Here is a 16,815-nt window from a genome sequence, read left to right on the forward strand (position 1 = left end):
TTTTTTTTTTTTTTTTTTGTTTAACTATACCAATAGCAGAAAGGGTTTGGGATCAACAAGTCCTCTTCGAGATCAAGGGTAGTGTGAGCCCAAGTGTTTCACGACCTGCAGGCCAAGGAGGAGGTCGACCATAAAGACAATAGTTAATTGGTATAAGTATGACGACTAATGAGATTATTTATTTATGTCAATTCATTCTTTAAGGGGGTTTTAACCAATCTTGTAAGTTGTAACGCTATACTGTCATCATCAAATCTTCCCTTTAATTTTTGGTTATATGCAAATAGTTTTTGTTTTTACTGAATAACTATTTTAATTTTCATTTTCATATTGTTAATTTATTTTGATATTATTTTCATTTTTTTTTTGGTTAATGGTTGACGAACATCTGTTTTAGTCAAGTAACATGTAGACGTCGAATTTGTTACGGTTGAAATATACGAACAAATAAAATTCCCTCTCTACAAGATGAGAATTTCGAACTGAAATTTTCAGGCAAGTTCAGTGAAATGGACTTCTATTTTCTATGTCATGCGAATGCCCAAAAAGACTTTATAGCAGAATAGTAAAACAATAAACTAGTCAGATTTTGGTCAAATTTACAAATAATTCATATTTAAGGCTAGGCCTGGGCATTCGGTTAACCATTCGGTTTCGGTTCGGTTGTATTCGGTTTCGGTTATTTTGGATATAGTAATATAGTAACCATTTGGATATTTTTGAAATTTCGGTTCGGTTCGGTTCGGTTCGGTTCGGTTCGGTTCGGTTCGGTTCGGTTCGGTTCGGTTCGGTTCGGTTCGGTTCGGTTCGGTTCGGTTCGGTTCGGTTCGGTTCGGTTCGGTTCGGTTCGGTTCGGTTCGGTTCGGTTCGGTTCGGTTCGGTTCGGTTCGGTTCGGTTCGGTTCGGTTCGGTTCGGTTCGGTTCGGTTCGGTTCGGTTCGGTTCGGTTCGGTTCGGTTCGGTTCGGTTCGGTTCGGTTCGGTTCGGTTCGGTTCGGTTCGGTTCGGTTCGGTTCGGTTCGGTTCGGTTCGGTTCGGTTCGGTTCGGTTCGGTTCGGTTCGGTTCGGTTCGGTTCGGTTCGGTTCGGTTCGGTTCGGTTCGGTTCGGTTCGGTTCGGTTCGGTTCGGTTCGGTTCGGTTCGGTTCGGTTCGGTTCGGTTCGGTTCGGTTCGGTTCGGTTCGGTTCGGTTCGGTTCGGTTCGGTTCGGTTCGGTTCGGTTCGGTTCGGTTCGGTTCGGTTCGGTTCGGTTCGGTTCGGTTCGGTTCGGTTCGGTTCGGTTCGGTTCGGTTCGGTTCGGTTCGGTTCGGTTCGGTTCGGTTCGGTTCGGTTCGGTTCGGTTCGGTTCGGTTCGGTTCGGTTCGGTTCGGTTCGGTTCGGTTCGGTTCGGTTCGGTTCGGTTCGGTTCGGTTCGGTTCGGTTCGGTTCGGTTCGGTTCGGTTCGGTTCGGTTCGGTTCGGTTCGGTTCGGTTCGGTTCGGTTCGGTTCGGTTCGGTTCGGTTCGGTTCGGTTCGGTTCGGTTCGGTTCGGTTCGGTTCGGTTCGGTTCGGTTCGGTTCGGTTCGGTTCGGTTCGGTTCGGTTCGGTTCGGTTCGGTTCGGTTCGGTTCGGTTCGGTTCGGTTCGGTTCGGTTCGGTTCGGTTCGGTTCGGTTCGGTTCGGTTCGGTTCGGTTCGGTTCGGTTCGGTTCGGTTCGGTTCGGTTCGGTTCGGTTCGGTTCGGTTCGGTTCGGTTCGGTTCGGTTCGGTTCGGTTCGGTTCGGTTCGGTTCGGTTCGGTTCGGTTCGGTTCGGTTCGGTTCGGTTCGGTTCGGTTCGGTTCGGTTCGGTTCGGTTCGGTTCGGTTCGGTTCGGTTCGGTTCGGTTCGGTTCGGTTCGGTTCGGTTCGGTTCGGTTCGGTTCGGTTCGGTTCGGTTCGGTTCGGTTCGGTTCGGTTCGGTTCGGTTCGGTTCGGTTCGGTTCGGTTCGGTTCGGTTCGGTTCGGTTCGGTTCGGTTCGGTTCGGTTCGGTTCGGTTCGGTTCGGTTCGGTTCGGTTCGGTTCGGTTCGGTTCGGTTCGGTTCGGTTCGGTTCGGTTCGGTTCGGTTCGGTTCGGTTCGGTTCGGTTCGGTTCGGTTCGGTTCGGTTCGGTTCGGTTCGGTTCGGTTCGGTTCGGTTCGGTTCGGTTCGGTTCGGTTCGGTTCGGTTCGGTTCGGTTCGGTTCGGTTCGGTTCGGTTCGGTTCGGTTCGGTTCGGTTCGGTTCGGTTCGGTTCGGTTCGGTTCGGTTCGGTTCGGTTCGGTTCGGTTCGGTTCGGTTCGGTTCGGTTCGGTTCGGTTCGGTTCGGTTCGGTTCGGTTCGGTTCGGTTCGGTTCGGTTCGGTTCGGTTCGGTTCGGTTCGGTTCGGTTCGGTTCGGTTCGGTTCGGTTCGGTTCGGTTCGGTTCGGTTCGGTTCGGTTCGGTTCGGTTCGGTTCGGTTCGGTTCGGTTCGGTTCGGTTCGGTTCGGTTCGGTTCGGTTCGGTTCGGTTCGGTTCGGTTCGGTTCGGTTCGGTTCGGTTCGGTTCGGTTCGGTTCGGTTCGGTTCGGTTCGGTTCGGTTCGGTTCGGTTCGGTTCGGTTCGGTTCGGTTCGGTTCGGTTCGGTTCGGTTCGGTTCGGTTCGGTTCGGTTCGGTTCGGTTCGGTTCGGTTCGGTTCGGTTCGGTTCGGTTCGGTTCGGTTCGGTTCGGTTCGGTTCGGTTCGGTTCGGTTCGGTTCGGTTCGGTTCGGTTCGGTTCGGTTCGGTTCGGTTCGGTTCGGTTCGGTTCGGTTCGGTTCGGTTCGGTTCGGTTCGGTTCGGTTCGGTTCGGTTCGGTTCGGTTCGGTTCGGTTCGGTTCGGTTCGGTTCGGTTCGGTTCGGTTCGGTTCGGTTCGGTTCGGTTCGGTTCGGTTCGGTTCGGTTCGGTTCGGTTCGGTTCGGTTCGGTTCGGTTCGGTTCGGTTCGGTTCGGTTCGGTTCGGTTCGGTTCGGTTCGGTTCGGTTCGGTTCGGTTCGGTTCGGTTCGGTTCGGTTCGGTTCGGTTCGGTTCGGTTCGGTTCGGTTCGGTTCGGTTCGGTTCGGTTCGGTTCGGTTCGGTTCGGTTCGGTTCGGTTCGGTTCGGTTCGGTTCGGTTCGGTTCGGTTCGGTTCGGTTCGGTTCGGTTCGGTTCGGTTCGGTTCGGTTCGGTTCGGTTCGGTTCGGTTCGGTTCGGTTCGGTTCGGTTCGGTTCGGTTCGGTTCGGTTCGGTTCGGTTCGGTTCGGTTCGGTTCGGTTCGGTTCGGTTCGGTTCGGTTCGGTTCGGTTCGGTTCGGTTCGGTTCGGTTCGGTTCGGTTCGGTTCGGTTCGGTTCGGTTCGGTTCGGTTCGGTTCGGTTCGGTTCGGTTCGGTTCGGTTCGGTTCGGTTCGGTTCGGTTCGGTTCGGTTCGGTTCGGTTCGGTTCGGTTCGGTTCGGTTCGGTTCGGTTCGGTTCGGTTCGGTTCGGTTCGGTTCGGTTCGGTTCGGTTCGGTTCGGTTCGGTTCGGTTCGGTTCGGTTCGGTTCGGTTCGGTTCGGTTCGGTTCGGTTCGGTTCGGTTCGGTTCGGTTCGGTTCGGTTCGGTTCGGTTCGGTTCGGTTCGGTTCGGTTCGGTTCGGTTCGGTTCGGTTCGGTTCGGTTCGGTTCGGTTCGGTTCGGTTCGGTTCGGTTCGGTTCGGTTCGGTTCGGTTCGGTTCGGTTCGGTTCGGTTCGGTTCGGTTCGGTTCGGTTCGGTTCGGTTCGGTTCGGTTCGGTTCGGTTCGGTTCGGTTCGGTTCGGTTCGGTTCGGTTCGGTTCGGTTCGGTTCGGTTCGGTTCGGTTCGGTTCGGTTCGGTTCGGTTCGGTTCGGTTCGGTTCGGTTCGGTTCGGTTCGGTTCGGTTCGGTTCGGTTCGGTTCGGTTCGGTTCGGTTCGGTTCGGTTCGGTTCGGTTCGGTTCGGTTCGGTTCGGTTCGGTTCGGTTCGGTTCGGTTCGGTTCGGTTCGGTTCGGTTCGGTTCGGTTCGGTTCGGTTCGGTTCGGTTCGGTTCGGTTCGGTTCGGTTCGGTTCGGTTCGGTTCGGTTCGGTTCGGTTCGGTTCGGTTCGGTTCGGTTCGGTTCGGTTCGGTTCGGTTCGGTTCGGTTCGGTTCGGTTCGGTTCGGTTCGGTTCGGTTCGGTTCGGTTCGGTTCGGTTCGGTTCGGTTCGGTTCGGTTCGGTTCGGTTCGGTTCGGTTCGGTTCGGTTCGGTTCGGTTCGGTTCGGTTCGGTTCGGTTCGGTTCGGTTCGGTTCGGTTCGGTTCGGTTCGGTTCGGTTCGGTTCGGTTCGGTTCGGTTCGGTTCGGTTCGGTTCGGTTCGGTTCGGTTCGGTTCGGTTCGGTTCGGTTCGGTTCGGTTCGGTTCGGTTCGGTTCGGTTCGGTTCGGTTCGGTTCGGTTCGGTTCGGTTCGGTTCGGTTCGGTTCGGTTCGGTTCGGTTCGGTTCGGTTCGGTTCGGTTCGGTTCGGTTCGGTTCGGTTCGGTTCGGTTCGGTTCGGTTCGGTTCGGTTCGGTTCGGTTCGGTTCGGTTCGGTTCGGTTCGGTTCGGTTCGGTTCGGTTCGGTTCGGTTCGGTTCGGTTCGGTTCGGTTCGGTTCGGTTCGGTTCGGTTCGGTTCGGTTCGGTTCGGTTCGGTTCGGTTCGGTTCGGTTCGGTTCGGTTCGGTTCGGTTCGGTTCGGTTCGGTTCGGTTCGGTTCGGTTCGGTTCGGTTCGGTTCGGTTCGGTTCGGTTCGGTTCGGTTCGGTTCGGTTCGGTTCGGTTCGGTTCGGTTCGGTTCGGTTCGGTTCGGTTCGGTTCGGTTCGGTTCGGTTCGGTTCGGTTCGGTTCGGTTCGGTTCGGTTCGGTTCGGTTCGGTTCGGTTCGGTTCGGTTCGGTTCGGTTCGGTTCGGTTCGGTTCGGTTCGGTTCGGTTCGGTTCGGTTCGGTTCGGTTCGGTTCGGTTCGGTTCGGTTCGGTTCGGTTCGGTTCGGTTCGGTTCGGTTCGGTTCGGTTCGGTTCGGTTCGGTTCGGTTCGGTTCGGTTCGGTTCGGTTCGGTTCGGTTCGGTTCGGTTCGGTTCGGTTCGGTTCGGTTCGGTTCGGTTCGGTTCGGTTCGGTTCGGTTCGGTTCGGTTCGGTTCGGTTCGGTTCGGTTCGGTTCGGTTCGGTTCGGTTCGGTTCGGTTCGGTTCGGTTCGGTTCGGTTCGGTTCGGTTCGGTTCGGTTCGGTTCGGTTCGGTTCGGTTCGGTTCGGTTCGGTTCGGTTCGGTTCGGTTCGGTTCGGTTCGGTTCGGTTCGGTTCGGTTCGGTTCGGTTCGGTTCGGTTCGGTTCGGTTCGGTTCGGTTCGGTTCGGTTCGGTTCGGTTCGGTTCGGTTCGGTTCGGTTCGGTTCGGTTCGGTTCGGTTCGGTTCGGTTCGGTTCGGTTCGGTTCGGTTCGGTTCGGTTCGGTTCGGTTCGGTTCGGTTCGGTTCGGTTCGGTTCGGTTCGGTTCGGTTCGGTTCGGTTCGGTTCGGTTCGGTTCGGTTCGGTTCGGTTCGGTTCGGTTCGGTTCGGTTCGGTTCGGTTCGGTTCGGTTCGGTTTCGGTCGGTTATTTGGTTATCGGTTATTTTGCCCAGCCCTATTTAAGGCAATGAATTTTTACTAAACCAAACCAAACAGAACCGAACTTATAAACAGGTTGGTTTGAAAACAAGACACTGCTAATCTTGCTTTTGCTTGGCTATAATTAGAGAACAAAGCCTCCTCTATGTGTCCAATTTACTTTCACTCTTAGGAGATTTGTTAAGAAGAGAGCTTAGCTCAGTAACATAGCTTCCCGAATCCCAAGTCGGTTGTGGCGTTAACACCCGAACCAGAACCAGATTCAGACACTTCTTCTCCACTTTTCTCTTCCCTTGCTTTGTAGTCAGAGTTTCATAGAACTGCTTCATTGCTACTTCCGTAAAGAGAGCATGCATGCATGCACCACCGTCAGGACTTTCTCAACAGGGTTGAAACGGAAATTGAAAAAGACCGGACATAGCTTGACATAGCTCTGTGAAGAAGAGCAGACAACACGTTTAAATCTCGTTTCACAACCTCTGAAACATGGCAGCAAGTTCGAGATCCGGATCAAACAATAAGTTGGTACAAGGGCATTTGGTTTACGGACTCTATCCCGAAGTACTCCTTTTTGCTTTGCCTTGCTGTCCATAACCGGCTTACCACATGTTACAGTATGCTATCTTGGAACAGGGGAATCAGTCCATCATATGATGGAGACTAGAGACCATTTGTTTTTCACATGTACCTTTGCTTCTTGGGTTTGGGGAGCTTTAGCTCGCAAACTACTGCAGCACCGTGACACCTCAACTACGTTGATTCTCCCGCTCCTTAACGATTGCGCTGTCAAGGGAACACATCGCTATATCTTAAGACTTATATTCCAAGCAACTGTTTACTCTATTTGGTTCGAACGTAACAGGCGCAGACATGGAGAAATCCCTTCCTCGCCAGGCCAATTAATTAAGTTTCTTGACAGATTGGTTCGGAATAAGATCTGTTCCATTCAGTCTCTTGGTTCTCGCAAGCTTGATGATGGTCTTCGGTTGTGGTTCGAGTTAACCAGCTATTTCTCGTTTCTCGAGTGTATTTTTCTTCTTTGGTTCAAAAGTTTTGCTTAAAATCTAAAAAAAACATTCGATTTAAGGATGCATATATTGTAAAATGGGTTTTTTGGTTGAATAAGTTTTACATTCATTAAAATAAAAAAAAGAGAGCATGCACAGAACATAATAGTTTATGAGACTTCTCTCTAGTTTCTTGTTCATCAATCAGCATTTCTCTCAGTGCACTTCAAAAAGGGTCAACACAGGATAAGTATAGACTACTACTATTCGATAGGCTTTATCGGATATGTAACACATCGCAGCATGCAGCTCATGAACCAATTTAGTAATTCTACCTGGAAACACCTCTGACATTACCAAACATGCAGCAAGAACTGATTCCTTATAGCCAAAGTTATAACCTTCTTGCGCAATATCTTCTTTCCCGGCAGCAATCCCATCACGGTAACCAGCCTTTGGTTTAGATTAACCAAAAAAAACAGACATACAGAGAAGTAGATCAAAAGTGAAAAACATTTTACACAGAGAGAATCATAAGAAAAGGAAAAAAAAAATACCGTGTGAAACCTCACACGTCTCAACGTATTATATTCTCATTGTCCAACACGCTAGCTTCACTATGTTCTTCATCTGAACTTCCGTAAAAGGGATCTTCTAAATTCTCAAGACTGTGATCAGTATTACTTACCAAACTAATATAAGATGATTCTAGTCATGGAGAGGAGGAAAGAAAAAACTTAGCAACACAACGAAGTTGATTCTGCTATAATCCTCAATATCAAGCAAACATTATGAAGGTAAACCATAAGCATTTCTAAGTGTCAACTCCAATTCTGCTGCCTCAGCAATCAGAGGAACAGCCTCATCACTAAAAAGTTGGAAAGTAAAAGAATTTATCAATTCTTGAATTATACTTACATCATAAGCAATAAGCATTGAGGGTTGCAAAGAAATAATACTAAACAATCAACATTTTCATGAAGGAACCAACGCCCAACAAGTTGATCGAGTCAGCTAGCTTAAGCCCAAATAAATTATTGTTTTTGAGTTACTTTTGAGAGATTCAAATATTATTTATTCGTATGTTGAGCTTAATTTAATCTCAAACTTTTTTTTGTAATTAATTAGAAGAAATAGGTTTTTAGAATTTCCTTTGTCTACCTATATAGAAAATTTGAGAGGAATAGAATTATTACTTTAACACGATAACATAGATGAAGGCGATCATAACGACGAAAGAGTGTTTTTTTTTTGATGTTGTTGTAATCTTACGTTATATATAGATATATTGATATTTTGGTGCTTGTGTACTTCGAGGTATGTTCCACACATGACACAACGTGTATATGAGGGAAAGTTTAGTCCAATTCAGCCTCATCATACACACAAGATATTCAAGATTATAAACAACATTTTCTAACAAACAAGTATAAAAAACTGCTAGTGAGTATACAAAACCAAAATCAATAGTTTATTTTCGTCGAAATTTGAGATTAACGACGTAACCCACGTCACCGTTGTGCATTTTGTCTAGATATAAATACACTACTTTACATCGTTAATTTATAAACTTAAGAGTTTAGAACTTCATACTCGAAACAAAATGTACAATTTAATAGCTTTGATGTTTCTCTTGTTCTCTGCATCATCAAACACAGTAGTTTCCGCTCGATTACTCTACGATTCGAAATCTCTCAATACAAGAAAAGGGGTGTTATTCAACAAAGGTTTTTAATGGATTTAAATTATTAGTGGATTTGAGAGTCTAATGGTTTTGTAAATGCTGGATTTGAATGTCATTAGTGGATTTGAAAAGCTTTACTCATGGTTTTGAAAGTCATTTACTAGTAGACTTTATTTTATTTTTGAAAGTAAATAAAAAAAATATAACTTATCCATAAATTATGTTGTGAATTAAAACCAAATAATTAAACTGATGCAACTGTTTAATTACGTTACGTTACCTTAGTTGGTAATGCAACTGTTAAATTACGTTACGCCCACCTACCGTAGTCCATTGCAATTCTTGGGCTCTTTGAGTAGGCTTGATTGTCCTTCATCCCTGGGTCCTTTGAGAGGATTCATCATCCATCTCGTTACCATATACTCCCATGTCGAAGGCAGCAAATTGATTGCTTACTAAAGCTTCAATGACGGGACAGTTATCATGGCTGCAGAAGAGGACGACGACGATGACGACAACGACAACGAGAACGATGATGATGACGATGATGAGGACGATGATGAGGACGATGATGATGACGATAATGACGATGACAATGAAGATGACGACGATGACGATGACAAATTGATTTTATTGGGAGAGATACTTATGAGAAGAGAGATGAAATACTCAAAAATTGTTAGGATTGTGTTTGTTTATGTTTTGGATGTAAAATACGTTAAAATCTAAAGTGAAACAAACTCCATTGGAAATAGAATAACAACAATTTTACAAGTGTTTTAAAATCATTTAACAAATGTTAAATCTAATAACAGCAGATTTTATTGTACTTTTTAAAATACCTAATTGAATAACGCTAAATTTTGAAATACACCCAACTTCATTAAAATCCAAAGTTGAATAACACCCCCTAAATTTATAGTTATCAGATTGAGAGACGACTTCTTCTTCTGTCTCTTAATTAGTTAGGTTTACTATTCCTTAAAAAATATGTATTTAAAGATTAATTTGTTTTGTTGGAATATAAAACAGCAGAAGGGATTTGGAATCAGAAGCTCCTCCTCGAGATCAAGGCTCTTGTACAACGAAGTGATTCACCGCCTGGAGGCACAAGATCCTGTCCGCCTAGTGTTCACAACTAGCTACGCTCTACGTTTACAAGCATGACATGACATGTGTTTCCCTTTCTTTTTAATTAAAATAAAAATCCCTCTTTTTCTGTCACCAAATAAATTATTTTTATATATATATTAAGAAAATTTCTACGCAACGTGTGGGGTTTTTTTTTTTTGTAACCCGTGGGGTATATTAATATGGTCAAATATGTCATATTTTATAACTAAATATCAATGTTCTAAAATATACTAGGCGCTAGTCGGGCAGTGCATTACCGTTTAACAAATAGCTATATACGCGACTATATATACGAGATATATACGATTAATGTATTTTACCAAAAATATATATAGATATGATAATTTATAAATATATTAAACATAAATAATTAAATATATATACTAAAAACAAATAAATATCAAAATCTCTGTAAAAATATTTATGAAATTGTCAAACCAATAGTATCAATCTTTTATTGTAACCCCAAATAGTCTAAAACTCAATAATTGAAATAACAAAATAAAACAGAAAAATAAACCAATTTAAAACTTTAAGTTCTTCATATCCGTCAACTTGTAGAATCTGGTCATCGTCAAACTCGCAATCAATATCATCAAGTTCTTCTTCATTGTCGGATATGAAATCATCTAACTCTCTAATTTGATCTGGATCATCAATGGTTGATCGAAATGGTTCTTCTTCACCTATATCACCTTGTAAATCGAATTGTAAGTCCTCTCCATCATTGGAAATCCCATCAACTAACCATGATTGAGCATTAGAAGCATGATTCCCAACCAATATATCATCATTATTCTCCTTTTGTCTCTTCCTTTGGTTCATCAATCTTAAATTAAATTGGACATACACAAGATTGTTCATTCGACTTACAGCAAGTCTGTTTCGTTTCTTTGTATGTACCTACATATAATAGTAGGGAGCTATATAAATTAACTGAACCATTGAACTATATGCATAAAAATCAAGGTAATTGAAAATTAGAGCAAAATAAAGTCTAACCCCTTCAAATGTACTCCAGTTTCATTCACATCCGGATGAACTTGTAGTCAAAGCCAAAATTCTCTTAGCCATTTTTGCTAAATTAGGAAAAGCATTTCCATATGTTTCCCACCAATAAACTAAAAATGTAAAATATAAACAAATGTAAATGATCTAAGTAAACATGATCGTGATGGAGTAGAACTACATGCTCGTGTTCTGTAAAAACCTGCAAGTGTTCTGTTTGAAAAAAACCTGCAAGTGTACCAATGAAACGATGATACAAAAAAACAATGATGCAAATCCATGCTTTGTTTGGAAAAAAACCTGTTCGTGCTCTGTTTTTAAAAAAACATGATCATGCTATGTTTTAACCAATGAAACGATGATACAAAGAAACGATGATGCAAATCCATGCTCTGTTTGAAAAAAAAACTTGTTCGTGCTCTGTTTTTAAAAAACATGATTGTGCTATATTTCAACTATGTACTCGTGCTCTGTTTGAAAAAAACATGATCGTGCTTTGTTTGAAATAAACCTGGATCATAATCCTCCTTCTGGCAGCCTATGATGGCCCATGGTTTTCCAAAGTTCCCTTCTTTGTTTTTGTAAATCGCCAGTTCAGAGTTGATGACTTGACATTGTGTGTTGACATCATTGGGGAAAAATGCAGAGACACACTTAAAGACTGCATTTGATACCTCATCACTGGAGGCTTGGCTTGAATCTTTATAGAAGTAGTATGGGTTCCACAAATAACCTGTCAGATGCAAAGGATTGTCAAGTCGACCCTTAATCTTTTCTTCAATGATACTCAATATCGGCTTAACATTTTTTTCCACATGTTTTAATCCATCACTGATCTGTTTCTTTGCTTCTATCAGTTCTCCATGCAGAAATACCATTGTAGGCTTCTTATCTCCATCAACAAGTCGAAGCAGTTTGACCAATGGTCCAAAAACATTCAAGCACATTATCACCCCATTCCAAAATTTAACACTCATCACTGTGTTAAATGCCTTGATTCCTTTGGAATGTTTCGACCATTTGCAGTTTCTCCACTCACCGCTAGAAAACATGGCTGCTAGTTGATCCCTCTTGTCCAAGAGACTTTGCAAAGTAAGAAATGATGATGCAAATCTAGTAACACCAGGTCTCACAATGTTTGTCCTATTTGTGAATGTTCTCATCAACGCCAATGTCTTATGATGAGCATATATGAAGATTGTGAAGTCTTTCGCCATCTGAATTGTGCCTTTGAACCTTGTGAGTTTCGATATGCTTTCAAGCATCAAATTGATGGAGTGAGTCGCACATGATGTCCAAAATATACTCGGCTTGATCTCTTTCATCATTCTTGCCGCAACCATATTGTTAGCAGCATTATCAGTAACCACTTGAACTACATTCTCTTCACCAATCTCCTCAATGCAGCCTTTGACATACTCAAAAATATATCCACCTGTATGAGCCTCATCTGAACTATCTTTAGATGAGCGAAACATTGTACCTCCTTTGCAATTAACACACAGATTCATGATACTTCTCCTTTTTCGATCAGACCAAGCATCTGTCATAATCTTGCATCCATTCTTCTTCCACTCTTCTTCTTGTGGTTTCAGCAAACCATGAAGTCTATCAACCTCTTCCTTAAGTAAAGGCTCTCGAAGTTGGTGTTGACTTTGTGGTGTGACTCCTGGACCAAATTTTCCTATAGCTTCAGCCATTAGCTTAAACTCATCGTTTGCTATGGTATTGAAATGAACCCCTAAAGCATACACCCACCTAGCAATATATTGTTGAACCTTGTGTAGCTTCTCTTTCCAAAGAGCATCATTGATATTTTGTTGCCTAGTTGGAAGAGGTCTAGATTCTGGATTGATGTTTGTTGCAAACTTATCCATTGGACCAAGTGTCCTTTGCATCTTTCTTGAACCCATTTCTTCAAGTTCAATCACATCATCCATATCTCCACTGCCATGAACATTAACTGTCTGCCGCAGCTCATCATCTAGAGTTACCTTCTTCTTCTTCTTCTTCTTTGCTTCCTCGATAGCAGTCTTGCACTTCTCTTGATCATCCTTTGATGATCTTGGACAAGCATAAACGTTTCCAGGAATTTTGGCAATGTGTTCTTTTATCCTGTAAGCACCTCCCGAAAATTCTTTTCCACACAATTTGCATTTAACTTTGTCGAGATTCTTCGAATCAGACATCCATATTCCCAAGCAACATCTTTCGAGTTTCTCTTCAAAACTGTAGAATCTGACACTCCACTAGGTTCCTCATTCAAACCAGAATTCATTGGAACTTGAGATTCCTGAAAATAATTACAAAAGATAAATATGCATTGAGATTCCATCGTATCAATGTTTGATGATATCAAAACAGAGTTTTACGATTTCAAGCAGAGTTTTACTATATCAATACTCTGTTTTTATGATATCAAAACAGAGTTTTACAGTATCAAAATTCAAAACTCAAACCTAGTTTAACGATGTTAAGTATCATAGATCTATAGTCAACAAGACAACAACAATAGTCTATAGATGATAAAGCCAAAAAAGAAAGATCACATAATCAAAACAAGAGAATGGGAGTAAAGAAAACCTGAAGACTCTCTGTATATAGAATGAAGTTTAAGAAAAGTGTCACGGCAGTAGAAAACGAATAAAGCTTAGGGTTTCTTCAATTTATAGGTTTCGTTTTATAGCTTGATTGAAGGTTAAAAAAAAACAAAATACGGACGTATATATGATAACAATATAATCGTTCGTATATACGCCGTTTAAGTAACCGAATTCGACCAACCCGTATATGTTTAAACCCTTAGCCTATAAACGGTACAGTGGGTCATCGTTTACCGTATACTCACCGTATATATGGTCGCATAGGCCGTATTTTAGAACATTGCTAAATATGATGTGATTTTCCCAAAATATAGACACTTTAAAGTAAATAGACTGACAATACTAGAATTCGGAAGGGTCGCAAAATTGGATAATAATGATGAGAACATAACCGGTTAACCGGAGTAAACCGGCATTATTTATATCGAAAATAGAGTTGAGATTATTTTGTTTTTGTTTATCTTTAATTAGAGGGATTGTATCTCCACTTAGTCAAGGGGTTTAGTGGGCTTGTTTCTTTCTTCTTCTGTATTTAAATATCATCGATTAATAATAGCAATGCAAGTGCTGATGCTGAACATGAATCAAACAGCCAGAGGTAAGTCCAACAGCTACTATTGTTCTGGGTAGATTTAAAGGTTAAACATGAATGGTTTAGATTCTTTTTCCTTATCTACTCGCCGTTAAGTAGATAGGAACCAATATCCGAGAAGGTAGTCGCATGAATGCATGTCTTAAGTCTATTATGGCCTTCCATTTTATAAGTTGGGTGTCCATGGAAGGTGTTGCCAGAACGTTAATCACAAATATTTCAAAAGATTTTAGAAATTTCGTAATAAATATTTTTGGGAAAACCACTTTGCCTAGGCTTGTTTGTTCATCATCTGGAAATGGGTTGTTTTGGCTTGGCAGTGTTGCATTGTCAGAGATTGAGAGGAAATGGAAGGAAGAGCTGGATCAAGAACTTGAAAGAAAGCGAAGAGGTAACTGCAATTTTCATGAACTCATTGTTGCGCACTGCACATTTCTTCGTCTTTTCCAGCATTTCATATGTCTCACATGACCACGTTGTTTCTAGTGGTGTATCATTTTTTTACCACAATATATGTACATAAAATCAAATTTCAATGTAGAGATTACACGGCAAGCAGGGATGGGATTTTCATCCCCTAGAGACAGAAGCTTGAGTCGACATAGAGAGAAGTCGAGATTTGCATCTCCAGGCAAATGATCTGTACAAAAAGTCCAGCCAATTTTGCACTTTTGTCTCTAAGGCTCTTGCTGTTTCTAAAGCTTTGCTTTTTATAATTCGACTGCTCAACTAGTATATATGATATACCTATATATAATGTTCCTCGTATGAGCTAACTTGCAGTTTGAATATATATAGCTAAAAGCCTAAACTATTTGCTGAAGTACAGTGTGATGTGAGAGTGTTGGAGTTGAGCCAACCACAGAGCATATAGGTTTTATAAGATGAATTGCCAGATTTGTTCTATGTTTTGTGTTTATTTGAATCATTTAGCTATTGGTTTACAATATATATTCGACTTTTTAACAACTTCTACAATATACATAGGCGAATTACTTGACCTATCTACAATCACTGGATCTATAAAAACAATAAGTGTTGTAACAAAGCCACCGTTATCTCAAAGAAATTGCATGAACATGCAAGAATGTCATGCATACCACATTACCAGACAACAGGCACATCAAGTGCACTAGACTAAACATAGAATTGTGACATACAGTATACTGATGCAAAGAAACATATGGAATTTGACCCATACTAACATAGAATTTAAATCTAGATCACAATATACAGAATGCACATTGGAAACTTGAGAGTTGAGAAGTTGCATTCTTAAATAAACTGATAAAATTGTTGCATAGAAACATAATTCATATCACATTACTTAACTCAAACATCATTTGTGAAGAAACTATACTTACGTAAGTGAAATGGATCATTTTTGTTTATAAATATATTTTTACATTTATGCATGCATTTAGCTAATATATATATATATATATATATAAAACATTGGCTTTATAAACGAAAATATGTTTTATAGTTCTCCGTACCTTTGGTCGGCGCCGTGTGTATGCATATATGGTTGTAAACTTGTAAGTGGCAAAGATGTTTTTAATCGTGCATCACACTATTAGAATCCCCCAAACATGATTATCCAATTAGTCACCTTTCAAGATAATATTTTTTTTAGGTTCTCTTGAAAGTTTGAATACCTTAACATTTTTCTTATATAAACCATTTGATGAAATTGTTCTCAACATCCCACTTCAAACACCAAGAACACAAAATACGAACTAGCTAAAAGGCTATAAGGAACTCTATCTGCAATGGCGATCACAAGCACCTCCTACGCGATTTGTCTCATCCTCTCTTTGGCCACCATTGCCACTGCTGATTACGATGCACCCTCATCTCCTAAACCCACACTCCCACCTCCAGTTTACACTCCATCGGTTCACAAACCTAGCCTCCCAACTCGTGTTTACACAGCACCTGCCCAAAAGCCAACTCTCCCACCTCCGGCTTACACTCCACCGGTTTACACTAAGCCAACTCTCCCACCTCCGATTTACACCATGCCGGTCTACAAACCTACACTCTCACCTCCGGTGTACACTAAGCGAACTCTCCCATCTCCGCTTTACGCTCCACCGGTCTACAAAAAGTCTCCAAGCTATTCTCCTCCACGTCCATATGTACCAAAACCAACCTACACTCCACCCACCAAGCCATATGTCCCAGAGATCATTAAAGCCGTTGATGGCATCATCTTATGCAAAAACAGCTACGAAACCTACCCTATTCAAGGTACAAAAATACTTAAAAATATATTTTATAAAAATGAATTCTTGTTTATAACCTTGGACATGTGTGAATGCATAAACCATCCTTCCTAATTAAAAAGATTCGAACCTAAGGCATATATAACAGAAACTTTTAGTTCAAATTATAAACTTTGGTTGATTAATTTTCATGTAGGAGCAAAGGCAAAGATTTTGTGTTCCGAGATGGGATCTTACGGGAAAAGCAAGAACGAGGTTGTGATCTACAGCAATCCAACTGATTCTAAGGGGTACTTCCACGTGGCGTTAACCCATATCAAGAACCTATCTCACTGCCGTGTCAAGCTCTACGCATCTCCAATCGAGACTTGCAAGAACCCCACCAATGTCAACAAGGGCCTCACCGGAGTTCCTTTGTCGATGTACTCCGACAAGAACATAAAGCGTTTTAACGTTGGTCCTTTCTACTTCACCGGTTCCAAGGCTGCTCCCACCACTCCCAAATACTGATCATCATCACATTACTATGAAGATGAACTTGCATGGCATATAATGTCGCTTAAATCAATTTATTATTTGAAAATCTTTTTTCTCTGGAAAAATGTTCTTATATGTTTGTTCCGAATTCATTTGATTCATTGCACAACCAATGCATTATGTTTTTCTATTTCATATAATAAAATTTTAAGAAGAAAAACAATATGTGATTATGTATGAAAAATTCAATAGTAATATATATTTTATTTTTGTAGATGATAAAATTTATTACTTCTGATGGTCATTGCGTCAACGTCTTGTTTATCTTTAAAACCCATACAAACAATAGTTTAGTCGCTAGTCTCATGCTCCTGGTAACGCTTGAAACAAAAACCCATCAAACATAAATTAAGTAGGAATAAATTCTACTTAAAGCTAATACATAAATCGTCTAAAAATCGTCTAAAAAACATTTTGCAAATACCTAATCATAGGGG

The 16,815-nt window shown here is 42.3% G+C and overlaps 2 protein-coding genes, 1 long non-coding RNA gene and 1 pseudogene across 3 annotated transcripts in view; 2 read left to right on the forward strand and 2 right to left on the reverse strand.

Moving 5' to 3' along the window:
* The window catches only part of LOC104701012, an 851-nt gene extending 523 nt beyond the window's left edge, over nucleotides 1-328 (forward strand). Inside the window, exon 2 of the long non-coding RNA XR_753683.1 lies at nucleotides 37-328. This is a non-coding gene — a long non-coding RNA (uncharacterized LOC104701012). The remainder of the gene's footprint in view (nucleotides 1-36) is intronic.
* LOC104704561 lies at nucleotides 5,686-10,235 on the reverse strand (annotated as a pseudogene).
* LOC104704562 lies at nucleotides 10,434-12,607 on the reverse strand. The gene is made up of 3 exons (XM_010420623.1): nucleotides 11,586-12,607; nucleotides 10,930-11,390; nucleotides 10,434-10,531 (listed from the first exon to the last, which is right to left on the reverse strand). Exons 1-3 carry the CDS (start codon nucleotides 12,605-12,607, stop codon nucleotides 10,434-10,436), a joined length of 1,581 nt encoding a protein of 526 aa, XP_010418925.1.
* On the forward strand, nucleotides 15,337-16,553 carry LOC104701013 (proline-rich protein 1-like). Its single transcript, XM_010416633.1, has 2 exons — nucleotides 15,337-15,866; nucleotides 16,038-16,553. Exons 1-2 carry the CDS (start codon nucleotides 15,386-15,388, stop codon nucleotides 16,349-16,351), a joined length of 795 nt encoding a protein of 264 aa, XP_010414935.1. The 5' UTR covers nucleotides 15,337-15,385; the 3' UTR covers nucleotides 16,352-16,553.

The sequence above is a fragment of the Camelina sativa genome, chromosome 7, assembly GCF_000633955.1.
Source record: "Camelina sativa cultivar DH55 chromosome 7, Cs, whole genome shotgun sequence".
NCBI lineage: Eukaryota > Viridiplantae > Streptophyta > Magnoliopsida > Brassicales > Brassicaceae > Camelina > Camelina sativa.

Excerpts from the sequence above, each read along its gene's own strand:
- LOC104704562 (XM_010420623.1), bottom strand. The coding sequence starts at position 12,607 with ATGTCTGATTCGAAGAATCTCGACAAAGTTAAATGCAAATTGTGTGGA. Across the intron at positions 11,391-11,585 it reads GCTCATCATAAGACATTGGC|TGTTAAATTTTGGAATGGGG; the intron begins GTTGATGAGAAC and ends CACAGTGATGAG. Across the intron at positions 10,532-10,929 it reads GAAGGAGGATTATGATCCAG|TTTATTGGTGGGAAACATAT; the intron begins GTTTATTTCAAA and ends TTACATTTTTAG.
- LOC104701013 (XM_010416633.1), top strand. The coding sequence starts at position 15,386 with ATGGCGATCACAAGCACCTCCTACGCGATTTGTCTCATCCTCTCTTTG. Across the intron at positions 15,867-16,037 it reads CGAAACCTACCCTATTCAAG|GAGCAAAGGCAAAGATTTTG; the intron begins GTACAAAAATAC and ends ATTTTCATGTAG.